The 15,726-nt window shown below is 34.7% G+C and overlaps 2 protein-coding genes across 2 annotated transcripts; both read right to left on the bottom strand.

The window, feature by feature from the left end:
• Positions 1–4,075, bottom strand: LOC128183292 (biliverdin reductase A-like). Its single transcript, XM_052852243.1, has 8 exons — positions 3,844–4,075; positions 2,159–2,286; positions 1,891–2,007; positions 1,603–1,700; positions 1,417–1,515; positions 721–898; positions 492–616; positions 1–208 (listed from the first exon to the last, which is right to left on the bottom strand). Exons 2-8 carry the CDS (start codon positions 2,284–2,286, stop codon positions 66–68), a joined length of 888 nt encoding a protein of 295 aa, XP_052708203.1. The 5' UTR covers positions 3,844–4,075; the 3' UTR covers positions 1–65.
• A 3,203-nt stretch (positions 4,076–7,278) lies between these two features.
• On the bottom strand, positions 7,279–15,723 carry LOC128183291 (mitochondrial tRNA methylthiotransferase CDK5RAP1-like). The gene is made up of 13 exons (XM_052852242.1): positions 15,350–15,723; positions 14,541–14,644; positions 14,018–14,150; positions 13,721–13,852; positions 13,422–13,503; positions 12,729–12,849; positions 11,736–12,005; positions 11,176–11,273; positions 10,336–10,391; positions 9,030–9,160; positions 8,342–8,491; positions 7,784–7,924; positions 7,279–7,444 (listed from the first exon to the last, which is right to left on the bottom strand). Exons 1-13 carry the CDS (start codon positions 15,663–15,665, stop codon positions 7,328–7,330), a joined length of 1,851 nt encoding a protein of 616 aa, XP_052708202.1. The 5' UTR covers positions 15,666–15,723; the 3' UTR covers positions 7,279–7,327.
• Between the last annotated feature and the right edge of the window lie 3 nt (positions 15,724–15,726).

The raw sequence follows: 15,726 nt of genomic DNA, 5'->3' as shown, positions 1-15,726 counted from the left end.
ATATGTATTGATCGATTTAATTCGCAAGATTCAGCATAAATACAAAACTTGACATTGTATTTTATTCAGAAGTTAGACTTGGGCATAATGATACGATGGATATCCTCAGCTATCTGAAAAGATCGCAATGTCCTGTCCTTCATTTCTTGGTCGATCTTTCCACTCGTCACCTCCTCCATGAAGTTATAGAAATCTCGCATAAACAATCCTATAAAAACATTAGAAAAACAAAATAAATAAAGTTAAATTCATATTTCTTCCAGTACCAAAGTGGATCCATGTATATATTTCCGTATTTTTTGTTTGTTTCGGAATCCTCGTTAGCCCCCCCCCCCCCCCCTCCCCCACCCCACTCTCATGCACACACACTTTGACTGAAAAACGATACTGCGTGCATGCAATTACTTAGATAGGACTTAATAATTTTACACGGTCAAATCAGTTCATAATCCCTCTTACTTTCATAGACATACATGTATATTGGCATGTACCTGGTTTTGCACCTGGTGTTTTTGAAGGTCTGAGATTCAGTACCGTTCCATCTTGTAACTGAAATATAATGGATTTCTCCCTCCCGTCAGACTCCTTGAATCTCCTCAAACTTATGGTGACTGTTCTGTAAAATGAATTGAATAATTCGTTTGCTTGTTAATTCGTACTTTAGATAAAATATAAAAATACATTTCAGGTGTTTTAACTCATTTATAAAACGGTTCACACCTCTTGTCTGGTGTTTCCAAATGTGCTGTAGCATGGAAACTGTCCTCGTTTTCACTGTAAGTCCCGCCCACCGCTTTGACGTCACCACATAAATGACAGGCGGTTTCTATGAGTGAAACGTTGCACACGAAAGGTGGTCCTGAGGTTTTGTGATCTTCAACCCACCCGTTGTAACTACCTTCAATAGAGGGTGAGAAGACACTTTTAAAAAATATAGAGAAAACACCGCTGAATTAAAAAAAAACCCATCACGACCCCTTTCATCTAAATCAACACAAATCAATCGCTAAAAAAAACAAAATTTACATGTATAAGATTATGACAACAGTGCTCTCAATCAGCATCGATCATTGTTTCATTTGGTCAAATATAATATACAGAACCATTTTAACAAGAGTCTGGATTTTGGGTAGTTGTGGCAAACAGCAAAGTGACGTAGGCCTTTCTAATTAATCATTGCTAGCCACTCAGATCTTTGAAATCAACAAAATTTGTATGGCTTTTGAGCTATATAAGACTATGAATACGCAATCGGTGCATATATATTTCGCTTATTTTGACGCAAGAAATAGATATCTGTGTCCTAATGAAAGTCCAAGGTCTAAGACTTGTTAAAATAGTTCTATATCATAAGCTATGTACCAATACATGTACATCGTCATAGCAGATCGAATTAGGTAGAGATTCGAAGCCTACCTTTCAGTGTAATGTCGCAATGTTTCCATGGAGTGCTCTGTTCCAGTTGTTCCTTGTAGTCATTTAACAGTCCAATGTTTTCTTCGTGAAGGATAACGCCTGTAATTAATTAATTATATAAATATATTAATCAGATGAACTTGAAAACTGCAAAGTTTACAAATAAATTCATAAACTGATACCAACCTTTTCTCTCCGCCATCTCAAAAAACTCCTTGGCGACCTTTAATGACAAAGCCAAAGGGTATTCACAAAGGACGTGCTTCCCATTTTCTAGCCCCTTCCTGTAACATTGAAAAGGTATGTACATTAATGAGATGAGGCAGTTGGGAAAAAGAGCAAATACCTCGATATTGACGTAAGCGAAGTAAATTTCTTTCACATTATAAATTCAATATACAGTTGTACCTGTGTTATATGTTATGTAACTACATGTATATACGTACATTTATATCTGATATGATTGATACAAACCTGACCAATCGTTCGTGTAATCCGTTTTCTGTGCAAATCAAAATGGCGTCGACGTCTTCTCGTGTAACCACTTCATCCTCTGTGAGCTGCTTCGCCCCTTCAATCTCCAGCGTTCGTCTTCGGCGACAGAAAAAACCCACTATGCATTTGAAATACCCTGTCATGTACAAACAATTTAACTACTTCTAATTTTTAACTTTCAAAGTAATTATGAGAGTGAGAGAGAGAGAGAGAGAGAGAGAGAGAGAGAGAGAGAGAGAGGTGGTACCTCGACACGAATCCTTTCAAACACCACTGTACATCACCGTGTGACGTATACTGTAGGAGATCTCTCACTCGAACACGTCCAGCTTTCCCTAACCCAATGACGGCAACTCCATAAACCTTACCGGACATCTGATCAATTACAATGATTTATTTACATTCAGTGTTTATTTACTCACATATTAATTTCTTAATGACGTTTAATGTTCAATAACACACATCAAACCTAAAAACGGCTTACAATGAGCTTAAGTAAACGGCTTCACGCGATTAAAATAGCTATATAATAAATATTGTTAAAGATTTATAAATGACAATTTAAAAATAGCTAGCCTGAGCAATTTATTTGAAATGTTCTTTTGAAAAATAATCGTTATAAATTGTATCTGTTCTATTTTTAGTCCCCTACCGGTTTTCACCGGAGGGGACTATAGCTTTCCTCTGCGTCCGTCAGTCCGTCCGTCTGTCCGTCTGTCTGTCCCACTTCAGTTTTCCATACTTTTTTTTCTTTATGCGTTTGAGGAATAATATGAAATTTGCTGAACAGCTTCAAAATGTCAAACTACAGATCAAATTTACACTTTCGTAGCGTCTGGTTGACATATTTCCGAGAAAATTAATTTTTTATATTCCAATTTTTAATGTTCGGGTTCGATATTCTGCATAACAGTGCATTGTTTTCACAATTTCCACAAACTGGTAGGGGACGTGTATTGCTTATGCAATACTCTCAGAATGCTTGTTAAAAAGAGTTTTTTTCCAGCAAAGTTTTTGGAATCATGTATTTATCCGCGAAAGTACACTACAGGCATGTTTTAAGGTGGCTCATCTATCTACTGGCATTATTCGTCTACGTATGACAAAGAACGTTTATAATATCTCTAAAGCGACGATACAAAAAATTTCATAAAAATTAACACTAACTGAAAAAAATATAAATGTTAGAACCATTTTAACGATACCTTGGACTTTCGTGTGGACGTAGCTATCTATTTCTTGCGTCAAAACATGTTAGAAATGACGCAGTTTCAAGCGAAATATGCACTGATTGCGTAGTCTTAGCTCAAAGCCAGACAAATCTTGTTGATTTCAAAGAGCCATGGCAGAGTGGCCAACAATGAAATAGACAGGCCTACGTCACATTGCTTTTTCACACAACTATCCAAAGTCCAAGCTCATGTTAAAACTATGATGATTCTATATGCCTACATTGCATTGGTGTGTTACTGGACCAACGATATATATTCAAATCAACAATCAACATGCGCGGATCTAAAGGAGGGGGTCAAAAATTGAAATTTCTTTAAATTACATCATAATATTACCAAAAATATGCCTTGGACCCCCCCCCCTTTTGGAAAAAAATTCTGGATCCGCGCATGAATCAGTGATTATGTACATACATAAAATAAATGTACACTCTACTGTACTGTTCTTATGATATTTTCGGGTTTTTTTTTTATTCATTCAAATGGTAGAGGGAGCAAAATATAATAAACATTATAAAGTTTATATTTTTCATATCTTTAAAGTGGTAATGGGTCGCCATAGTGCAGACCTGTTTCGTAATATTTGAATGCTTTATGTAAACGCGCGTTTGTAAACGGCCTAATGCATGTATATACTAAACGTGTATCTATTGATAACGTTCAATATTCATCGTTAAGTCAAATGGATAAACAAACTTACCCTGAGAATTTAAAATGCAATTCAAGACCTTATTCACAGTGATCCGCTTCGACTCCAAGGCCAAGCCGCAATATGTGATATTCACGTGACAAACAGTATAATTTATACAGTATCACGCGCAGTCACGAATAATGCCACATTGCATGAGCAACATAAAGTATAAATAGGTAAAAAAAAATTAATATTAAACCCTGAATCAGGAACTTGCAGAGAAAGAAGTACACACTGTAAATAATGTATGGTGTGCTGCAAGGGTATAAACTATCAATATAACCAAATTCCTGCCAAGGTGGCGCTTCAATACATAATCAATGTATATTTGTATATAATAACACATAAATAAAAACATATACCCGGTAATACTTACTAATATACCGGCCATCAAAGTGGTTAACATATTGAATTTAATGAATTATTGAAGTTAAATACAGAATAGAATGCTTAGAAATAGCATACTTCAATGCGATTTTGAGTTGCATCATTTGCCTCGATCTATAATTTCATCGTTCTCCTTAACCACCTAGAAAAAAATGAAAAATTAAATTTACCAACAGTATATAATTGTATAATACTTGGAAATGGCGCACCTCAACGCGTCTCGGGGTTATATCCATGACAACCACCTGAAAAAAAAAATTAAAAATGCAAGTTTCCAATAATAGATCTAGATGTTTGATAGAGTTTACTGTATAACATCTATTAAATTAAATGCAATTTTATTGCACATACTACTTTTAAGATCAAATGTGAATTATTTTCCTTTATTTTCCCTATTCCTTTTTTCACTCGAAACACAATGTGAATGTTTTATGTTATGGTGTGCCATATCGAACTCCCAATTCGATCGTAAGAAATGCTGGGTTCTTTGGTTTCCTATTTTAAAAAATCATAAAAAGATTGATGTTTTAATAGGCATTATCTTTAAGAAATATGGCACAAAAAGGTGGCAGTTATTAAACAGAAAGAGGCTTTCTTTAGGGATTCATACGGGAATGAACCAATGAAGAGGTTAATAGCATATTGCAGAAAAAAATGACATTATGCTACGTACATGATTTTTTTTCTACATATAATGCTAAATATAGCTTTGAATTCCTTCCTAGACCTCATAGATTTTTTAAGAATTAAGAGGAAGTATGTAAACTGTTGTAATTGCCCATCAGCACACCTTGAAGGCTTTAAAGAGGAAACAAAAAATTTCCAACATTTGTGACTTTTTACTGCGACTACTTCGTATACTTTCAGTCTTTGTAGTCTGACGTCAGACCGGGATATGAAGTTGGTTAGTACGTGATCAAATCTACTGAAAAGCCTTTCGAGCTTCACAGGATTTGATCACGTGACCAACCAACTTCATATTCCGGTGAACTTTTTAAATTGCTCTTTTTTTCTTATTAAAAAGGATCATTCCTGACGTCATATACTGACAGTTTAATGCAAATAACTTTCATGCAGATAACTCTTATTTCGATTTTTTTGCAGCTTTTTTTTTTTGGGGGGGGGGGGGGTGGGTTAATTTTGCCTATACTTTTTAATCCTTAAAAATTACTAGCTGTGACCAGAGAGAGATGCCCAAATAAGAGGAGTTGTGCATTTTGATATTGAATGTTTTTTTATTCAACATTTTTAAGATTATCTTTTCAGGTAGTTGGTTGATTTTTTTCTACTCATTTCAATAATTTCAAATAAAATATTCCATCCAACTGTGAAAAGCAACTCATTTCTCAATCTAAATTAAAATGTATGATTTTTGGGAGTTGATTTTAATCAACTCTCCTATGCACTTACTTGGGCAAAACGAAAGTGAAACAGTGTTTGGACCTAAGCACTAATCAATACCGCTGACAACACTTAGTTCTTGAAAATAATCATAAATTCGATGCTATGTATTCTGAAGCATTGTTTTTCAGGAAAACTTATTTATTAATACCATGAAAATAATAAGATTTTAAATTGTACAAACAGTTTAGATATTTTTTAAAGTCGTATGTATTCCTACGCTAGAGTTCAGTGTAGTCTCGTTCAACCAGACGCTTGGCTGTATCCGTTAATATCCGACAAAACAGAGTCTCTCTTGCTTGTCAGAGATAAACGGAGACAGCCGAGCGTTTGGTTGAACAAGACAAGAGTTCAATCTTGCCTGGATCCATACAATTTCTCAGAAATATAAATTTCGATTACCGAGACTACTTGCCATGCAAAATCACATATCGTTGATTTTGAATAAATGAGAATCGATAAAATCAACTACCGTCAGTACTTCAGTACTTTGATTTTCAACAAGAGGCCCAGGGGCCACATCGCTCACCTGAGCAACAATTGCCTTATCTCTGATCAAATTAGCATAACGGTATCAGATTCAAAATATCTTTACAACTAGGTACAGTAGATCTTGCTCAAAAAATTTAAAAATCTGCAGATTTCTATCCACATATTTTTATTGTAAATATCAAGCCCCTTTTGTTGTTGTAGCTGTAAGATTTTCTCTATTCCTATATACCCCCCCCCCAACTTTGTTGCCCCACTTTTTTCTAGGGAATCATGGTTTGATCAAATTTTAATCTGCACTACCCATGCTTTCACACAAGTCAGTGCTTTTTGGACTAACAACTTTCCCAGAATATTTTAAAGATTTTCTCTATATATTCCTATGTAAAAATTAATCCCCAATTGTGACCCCGCCCAACCCCCAACCATGATTTTTTCAAACTTGAATCTACCATATCTGAGGATGCTTCCACTCCATTTTGAGCTTTTCTTGCCTAATAGTTTGTGAGAAGAAGATTTTAAAAAATTTTCTCAATATATTCTTATGTAAAAATTCATCCCCATTGTGGCCTTGCCCTACCCCCGGGAACCATGATTTGAACAAACTTGAATCTACAATACCTGAGGATGCTTCCATACAAGTTACAGCTTTTCTGGCCTAATAGTTTTTTAAAAGAAGATTTTTGAAAAATACCAACAAATTTTCAATAATTCTAAATTATCTCCCCTTTAAAGAGGGAGTGGCCCTTCATTTGAACAAACTTGAATCCCCTTCACCCAGTGATGCTTTGTGCCAAGTTTGGTTGAAATCTGCCCAGTGGTTCTAGAGAAGAAGATGAAAATGTGACAAGTTTACAACGACAATGCCGCCAACGACGACAGACAACGAACAAATTTTGATCAGAAAAGCTCACTTGAGCTTTCAGCTCAGGTGAGCTAAAAGTACATGTATCTTGACCCTCAGTTATGACAATATTATCACTGCTTTATGATCTCATAATTCTGAAAACTTGGCAATTTTTTTTTTTAGTTATTCTTTAGGGGTATAATTCTTTATCAACCAATTACAAATGTGCCATGTCCTTAGAACATTCTAATGTAATTGAGGTCAAGGTCACAACAAGCTTATAGTCTAATCGCTTGTAATTACATATAAGAAAAACAATAGAGGTTTTCAATGCCTTTTAATCTTAATATTGCTACATAATTGGAGAAATCATGAAACCAAGGCTGTCCTTGACATGATGAGGTTGGCAGGTTTTGAGGCATAGTCCACAAGATTGCTAAGGTACAATGGCTGACCAAACAACGTCTGAGAATTGGCAGATAAAATCTAAATGATGAACAAAGTATTGAATTTATGAAGTGAATAAAGAAAATAAATTGAGAGTAAAAAGTAATAAACCAATATAATAATGATTAAAACAAATGAATGTTTAATTTCTTTTCAATATTTACTCTGATTTTAAAAGGTTTAGATTCTTAGATTAATGCAAAGGCACAGACAATTCTGATCAAACGTCACAATCATATAATTATGTATCCATCATTCCTCTTACTTCATAAAAGAGAACAGATTCAAAAATATTCATTGATAAGACATTTACAATGTACAAATTACTTTCATGGACAAAACAACAAAATACAGTTGTGAGAATGATGATTTTCCTACCTTTACAGCAACATAGTCTCCTATTGTTAATTCTTGTAGATTGGGGTCTAGCCCAGAGCAAGGAATAGGGTCACCGGGTATTATCACCTTAGTCCCACCGTCATTCCTTCCCCACATATCACTAGTAGATCGTTTACTGTGCTACAAAAAGAAATGAACAAAAAATTATATTTAAAAACTGATAAAGACAGTTCTACAAATTTTCTACCAAGCAAAAATTCTGATTAGGCATCTATATGAAGTTCTGAGTAATAGACTTATATTTGTACATGCAGTTCTTTTTATTCTTTTTAATTACAAAATGTGTTATCTTGCATTGTACAAACTGATTCTGAAGAGGCATTTAATGAACGCTTATCAACTTGCCAAAGAGGCAGGATCCACATGTATATCATAACTAAGTCAAGTCTCTTAACTTATAATAGGTAGTTTTTTTCTTAAATAAAATATGAAATGGCATCATAATCAATAATATCAGGATAATGACTTTTAGGCCTTTAATTAATATGATATTCTAGCTGGCTTCCGCTGTAAATGATTCATCAAACATGACTTCACCCCCTCTATAAGTATTAGCTGCTCCTGGCCGATCTGACTTTGATTCAATCCCAGCATTCCCTGTCTAGCACAGTCTATCACTTCCTGCGTCCGCCTTTTTTTGACTGATTCTGGCACTGTGTCTTTTAAGTGGTGATAGGCATGAGTTTTCTGCAAAGAAAAATGCAATGTTGTGAGTTTTGTTTTTTAGCATTATAATAATGTAAAACTCCCAATTTCTTCTATATGACATTGTTTCAAGGATGGCTCAATCTTGAGTATATCTAAACGGCAGTTGGTAGTAGTTCTTTCATAGTATGCTCAATTTTTACTAATAACATATATTTAACAATAACTTTATGGAGAACATTTCAATACTTAACCTTGCTGTGCATGTACAATGTACTTAAAATATGGCTAATCTTTTTCCTGTTATGTCTTTAACTTTACAGATAATAGTTAAATTTGTAAAATTGGATTTATCTTGATTTTGGTAGAAAAGTTTCTTCTGTTAATTACAGAATTTCTTCTTCATTATTGATTACAGACTAACTGATACAAAAAAGCACATACTATTCTTGTAACTTTCTACACTGTAATTTCCACTTAAAATATTAGCATACGTGTGTGAACGGTCAGCAATGGCATAAATCCAAGGAAAAGTAAAGCATTTCATGAACTATACTTAAATATAATCAAAGTACTGTACCTGTCTCATGCTGTATGGAAACTGGTAGACATAATGGAATTTAACTTGTTCTATGAGGGACACAGTATCTCTATGATCTTCTTCAGTTTCTCCACAGAAACCCACAATAAAGTCACTCGTTAATGCCACATCTAAATTAAAATTGAGATTATGTGATTGAATTCAGATTTATTGCAGAGAGAGAAGCTGAGAGAGAGAGAGAGAGAGAGAGAGAGAGAGAGAGAGAGAGAGAGAGAGAGAGAGAGAGAGAGAGAGAGAGACTTTCTAATACATGTAATTGGTTTACTAGTTACTACCATTGCATAAAGAATTTTGAAAAATCAAAGAATTAAGATATACAGCTTACTCCACTTATATTGAAGTCACTTATTTTGAAATTACGCTTAGTTTGAAATAAATATAAATCCCTAGTTTTAGCGTCTGATTTTCTTTGCATTAAAATAACGGTTATAATGAAATCGGATATTTTGAATAATCGCTTATATTGAAGCCATTGATCGGTCACTAGAGGTGATAATGAGTTGTTTTTATAACGGTTATACATGTATTGAAGTGCTCCCTGGCGGTTGGTGACAGTAATTATGCCTGACTGACCATTGATATACAAAGGTGTGAATTGATAAGTTTTTATACTGATTTACAAAATAAAATTCATTCACTGTTGAATTCTCTCTTTCCACGTACATATGGGTGTATTGAGGCTAGAGGTAAAATGGGGAAACCCCACAGAAATGAGGTAAAATGGGGAAACCCCACAGAAATGAAAAAAATTATCTTAGGACACTATATACAAACTAGTTATGGTTATTGATAAGAAAACAAAGCCTAAATCTGAAGTAGCTAAGGATTTTGGGATTAACCCAAGTACGCTCACAATTATTTACAAGCAGCGTTCAGCAGTGATTGAAGCGCTTGAGTCCAGTGATTACTCCCCAAAATGTAAACGAATGCGACCAGGGAATTATAATGAGGTTAAAGGTTGTCTTTTACTTTCTCAATTAAACTTTTAAATAATATTATTCCATGTTCAATACATGTATCCATTAGATAAACGATGATCAAATTAATTTGTTCGGGTTTGTTCTTCATTTAAGATCGGGATTGAACTTTTACAAAATGGCAGCTTCATGTCAGTCGATTTCGCTTATATTGAATTACAGATATATTGAAATAATTTGAATTGTCCCCTGAATTTCAATATATCCGGAGTAGGCTGTAATATGAATGTATGGTACAGGGTCCACGAGGGGAAAACAAAAACCATTGGAAATGTTGAGTTTTGTAGGTGAATTTCAGCAATTCTTACCTGGTATGATTTCTCTGATGTGATGAACTAAATCTAGATAAGCTTCCCTTGTATGTCTGAAACAGATTTCAAGAGAATTGAACTATTATAGTGTATGTATGATATATCTATACACAAACACATCGGCCAACTAATTTTTTTTTTTTTTAGGAATTTTATACTAAATCAAATGCATATTGAAATATAAACTGAATCAAAACTTTTAACAAGGGGAATTTACTCAAAATACTTGAAATATTCAATTATTCCAATTTTATTATTCAATGCTTTGGGATCCAACACAATTCAACATAGCCTTCAAACCCAAACATAATTTTTTTGGCCTTTTAGACATACATAGATGTACAGTAGCAATCAGACCCAAACCTAACAGAGAGCAGACCCCAACTAAACCCTGGGTTTAATTTCGGGTCTTCTCGGGGTTTACTCCGGGTTTGCTAGAGCAGACTCAGAGTTAACCCCGAGTAAACCCAAAGTAAATGCAGGGTAAACCCAGAGTGGACACAAGAGATAAAACCTAGATCAGAAGTAGACCCATGAAAGCAGATGCTACATTTTGTATTTGGAATATAGAAAAGTCAGGACTTACAGGCAATAGGATGGTAAGATAAAAGACGGGTCTGCTTCCCATTACAGAGTGCAAAGTGGACCCCAAAAGCAAACCCTGAGTAAACCCAAAGTATTTTTAAACCCCGAGTACACCCAAAGTAACCCTGAGTGAATGCAAATTTTTAAAACGCAGACCCTCAGTAACCCAGAAAATAAACTCAGGGTTTTGTTTGGGATCTGCTCTGGTGTTTAGTTGGGTCTGGTTTGTTTTGTAAATGTATATGTACTTACCCTCTCCTCATGGCCTGAAGCATGGCTGTGCTGCCACTTTGAGCCGGGAGGTGAATCTTGTTACATATATTTGGCCGATCTTTGATTAAGTACAGCACCTATAGAGAAAGTACAGTAAAACCCAGTTATAGTGAACATGCTCATAATGAATTGACGCTTACAGCTAAGTTATTTTCATTCCTCGTGACTTTATTATCTGTTGTAAACTTGATCAATATAACGAGTTACGCTAAAAATGAAGTAAAATTGCCCGTCCCTGGGACTGTTTTATAAGCGTGTTTCACTGTATTATTCAAAACTAGTCGACTAAATTTTAACGTTCAATTCAGTACAAATGTATCACTGAATCAACGGTGCTGTTAACTTCATTTTTATGTACATATATATTGTAAAACTTTTGTAACAGTTTTTGTGCAAGTAACAAATGTTCCATTCGCGCAATATATGGAATTTAAAGTAGTGACATTCATTTCATGACAAAAATGAATTTCTAAACTAAGTAACAAAATATTTTCTTCCTCATGTAATACACATTAAGGTAACATTCTGCTTTTCCATACCTCATCTGGAAAATCTTTCGGATGTGGAGAAGTGAAGCGGATTCTCATGTCTGGGTCGATTCGAGACACTTGATCCAGTAGATGGCTGAACCTGCGGCCCCCACTCTGTAGCTTGTAGATCGTTTTAAATCCTCTACTGAGCACCGTGTTCTCCCCCGCACTGCCCCCTCCTTGGGCCTCACTGTTTGGTAGACCCCCATAGTGATCCTCCTCAGACTTGTCGCAATAACTGTTGACGTTCTGTCCTAGCAGTGTGACTTCTTTGATGCCCTGAAAAATATCATTCATTAACAACATGTTCCTTCTTTTTTAAAGAAAATATCTAGAGGGAAATTAAGAGATTCAGAGAAAGTTCCTCTTTTGGTACATGACAATATGCATGTACTCTGAAATTATTTAAATTCGTGGGGCCCAATATTCGTGGATTGTGGATTTTTTGCTTATTTGTGGGGTTGTAATTTCGGGGATGCGTTGGTTTTCAGTTTCAGTAACAAAGATAACTTTCTACATTTGCTTTTTTTGAGGGTGTAAATTCCTTGGGGAGGGCTACCCATGAATACCACGAAAACTGAGCCACCACCAATTCTAATGATTCCACAGTATTTGAAATTCCTAATAATATTTAATTACAACAATACCTTGAAGTTACTTGTTTGTTTTTTTCTATCTAATCATGGTGACTTTATTTTCATCGTCATGTACATTTACTTGGCTGAATATTTTTCTAGCCTCCTTTTTAATGAAAAAGTTGGGAGGATAGTCTATCATACATTATATGGTGACCTTCATTACATCATTACTTTTTATTCACAAAACCAGGAAGCTACTAAATATTTGTATATTTGCAAAACTAGCTATCTAATCAAGGTGACTTTCTTTCTATCATTACATGTATGTACTTCGGTAATAAATATTTTTCTTGCCTCCAATTCATGGAGGAGACTACTACCTATCAAACATTGTATGATGACTTTCTGTGAAATCATCAAGTACCTGATCGGAGAGTTTTCTGACCTCCTCTACAATGGAGGACACAGGTCGACTCCTCTCCCGGCCCCGGGTGTAGGGGACGATACAGTAGGAACACATGTTGTTACAGCCGCGCGTGATGGATCTGTGTGCAAGTACATAATTATTGATTCAATCCATTGACATATAGAGTAAAACACGGTTATAGCGAACATGCTTATAATGAATTGACGCTTGTAGCGAAGTGACTTTCATTCCCCATGACTTAATTACATGTTGTAAAATTGAAGGATATAACGAATTACGCTTATAGCAAATATAGGAAAATCTCCCTTCCATGGCACTTCATTATAAGCGTGTTTTACTGTACATTGATAATTTATCTACATATATATCATAACATATTAGAGATATAATAAGACTACACATCTTAATTTTGATGACAAAATAGGGGCCTTTGGTTAGAAAAAAAAAATAATTAAGAATCTTTCAAATTTAAGTAGTACAGTACACAAAGGCACTTGACATTGATAATATGTGTAGGTAGTTCATCTTCATAAATAATTTTTGATTTTAGTATTATTATATAAATTATTAAGGAGACTGAACCACATGTACAATTGAAACAAATGTTTTAGGTTTTTATTTCCAATGATTCATATACTAGTATAATGGAATATACAATGCCATGACTTTCAATGTATATAACCAACTTACACAAAGGCTGTCTTAGCATTGCTGTTAACTCTGACAGGCATCACATCAGCATAGGTCTCCTCCAATGACAGCAAAACATTGACTGTAATAACCAAGCATCAACTGTAAAACACTATCAACGACAGCTTTGCCTAATTATTCAGTTATTTACTATAATAAACATGCACAGATCTAAAGCGGTCAAGAGAATCAGGGGAATAGATCACCTGTCAATTTGCATAGCTAGTAGATTTAAAAATTAAAATCAAATTAATGAGATACACTCATCAAAGTACACATGATAGGGCTGAATTACTGACCAGCGGACTGTCCTGACCCTGAGGTCACGGACAGTAGTCGGGGTAGGTCTCTGTAGGCATCAGGGCCACAAACTAAGTCCACCATTTTCTCCTTATCCAAGATTTTGTGCTTTAATCTCTCAGCCATGCAGCCTGAAAGACAGAAAATGATTGTATGGATGTCAATTATGTGTCAAGTCCAACAAAATTTTCATGTGTCGCATTGATTTTTTTTTCTTTTTTTTTGCTTTGAGTGAAGGTGAACATTCCTTTTTCAAATTAAGCAAGAAAACTTTTTAAGACAGTTAGATTTTAGACCTAGAATTCCGATTTTCAGTGGTTTCTTTTTTCCGCCTCTTCTTTTCAGCCCCTTGTAAATATTCACCATGTTCCATATCTTTTGTTCTGCATTGTCTCTGATTGAGCATGTCATTAGCAATATTACATCAGCCTATGAAGAAAAACAAACAATGGAAATATTAATTAAGCAATGCATGCACAGCAAATTATATTCAGCAAATGTACGGTATATACGGTATGTAAACGTACTGGTTTCTTTTTGTTCAACTTGCACAGAACATTATAACTGAACATTATAAAATAATTTCCATTTTTTTTGGAGAAATAAAAAATAATTAAAAATGGCAAGGTAGTTTGGAAAATTTGGTTTGCATGAACACTGTCTTTTTTTTAATTTACCGTAAATCTCTTCTAGTATGAATACAATAACACTGGACAAATCTCATAGAGCAAGACGAAAGATCAATCCACTGATTTCATAAAGAGTCAATAATATTTATTTCTAAGATAAATTTACAAGGTATAAATTTAAAAACCATACCTCATTTATGGACTCTGCTTTTGCAAATCCTTTGTCTTTTAGTATACTCCAGGCAATTTCTGTATCATTGAAATTCATTTGACATCCATATGTATCAAAGTATACTGAAAAAGTTAAAAAGTATAAAGACAGTTAAAAATGTGATGATGATTAATTAAAGTGTAACAGGATGCAAGAAATAATGACGGACCAGCCCAGGATTTGAACCTGGGCCCTCTGAATCTCTAGTCAGGTGCTCTACCAACTGAGCTATCTGCTGCCGGTATTCAAACTGGTCTGACCGTCACAAAAGCATAACTTTTTGTGAAGAATTGTAAGGTCTATCCACTTCAAGGGGAATAAAAATCAGCTCTGACTACTGTGGAGTGTTCTGTGATCAAAGGTGTTAGGCCAGTGACCCAAAGGTCACAGGTGAGTCGACCCCTACAGGCCTTGATGGTCACTTGATGTTGTAAGTTGCATCCTTAAACAAATTTACAAGGCACTTAATCTACATGCATTATCTCAGTCCATCAAGCTGAAATTGGGTACTGGCTTATTTGATAAGCAACGGCATAATAAGTCAAATTGCCTGAAATGGATTTAACTTGACTAATTGATGGTTATGTGTCCCTCTGAGAAAAGATTTTATTTTTTTCTCAAAACAGGGCGAGCTGTAATGCATTATACACACCACTCTAACCAAGGTAGAAGCAATATTTACACAATGAAATATAGGAATTTACATAATATTGAAGTTTATGCTTTGTAAACAATAATATATGGGTTAAAAAACAATAATTTGTTTTTATTGCATCGACTAAGTGTACCTTTTCTGCCATGGCCACAGTAGAGTTCTTCTTCTAAATAAGGAACTCTCTCTACAACATTAACTTGTTCATAATTATCAACGGTTTCTCCAGAATTTGCAATAAAGTGTTGTAAACTTGGTCCTTTCTCAAGCTTTTCATTAAAATGTGTCCTTTTATCAGTGTCTTCAAATTGATCAATTCTGTGGTTCACATAATTTGATAAATGCAAACGGCGAACACACGATAATGCAAGGATTGCTCTATTGTCTAGTTTGTTTGAATTTAAAATGTGGGATAATGCTTTCCAGTGTTTCAAAAGTTTTGAACATGACATGACTCCCAAGTTAGTTTGTTGACATTCAGGAAAATCCGTGTGAAAATGAAACTTGAGTACA

Source organism: Crassostrea angulata, chromosome 5 (genome assembly GCF_025612915.1).
Source record: "Crassostrea angulata isolate pt1a10 chromosome 5, ASM2561291v2, whole genome shotgun sequence".
In the NCBI taxonomy this organism is placed as follows: domain Eukaryota; kingdom Metazoa; phylum Mollusca; class Bivalvia; order Ostreida; family Ostreidae; genus Magallana; species Magallana angulata.
Note: the sequence above shows the minus strand (reverse complement) of the source record. Positions and strands in the feature narration are given on the sequence as shown.

Bases quoted from the DNA above. Each gene is read 5' to 3' on its own strand.
- LOC128183292 (XM_052852243.1), bottom strand. From the start codon at position 2,286: ATGTCCGGTAAGGTTTATGGAGTTGCCGTCATTGGGTTAGGGAAAGCT. The intron at 2,008-2,158 runs GTACCACCTCTC...CTGTCGCCGAAG, and splicing joins TTGAAAGGATTCGTGTCGAG to ACGAACGCTGGAGATTGAAG. The intron at 1,516-1,602 runs GTTGGTATCAGT...AATTAATTACAG, and splicing joins TGAGATGGCGGAGAGAAAAG to GCGTTATCCTTCACGAAGAA.
- LOC128183291 (XM_052852242.1), bottom strand. From the start codon at position 15,665: ATGTCATGTTCAAAACTTTTGAAACACTGGAAAGCATTATCCCACATT. The intron at 14,645-15,349 runs GTACACTTAGTC...TAACTTTTTCAG, and splicing joins CTGTGGCCATGGCAGAAAAG to TATACTTTGATACATATGGA. The intron at 9,161-10,335 runs GTAAGAATTGCT...ATTTTAATTTAG, and splicing joins CATCAGAGAAATCATACCAG to ATGTGGCATTAACGAGTGAC.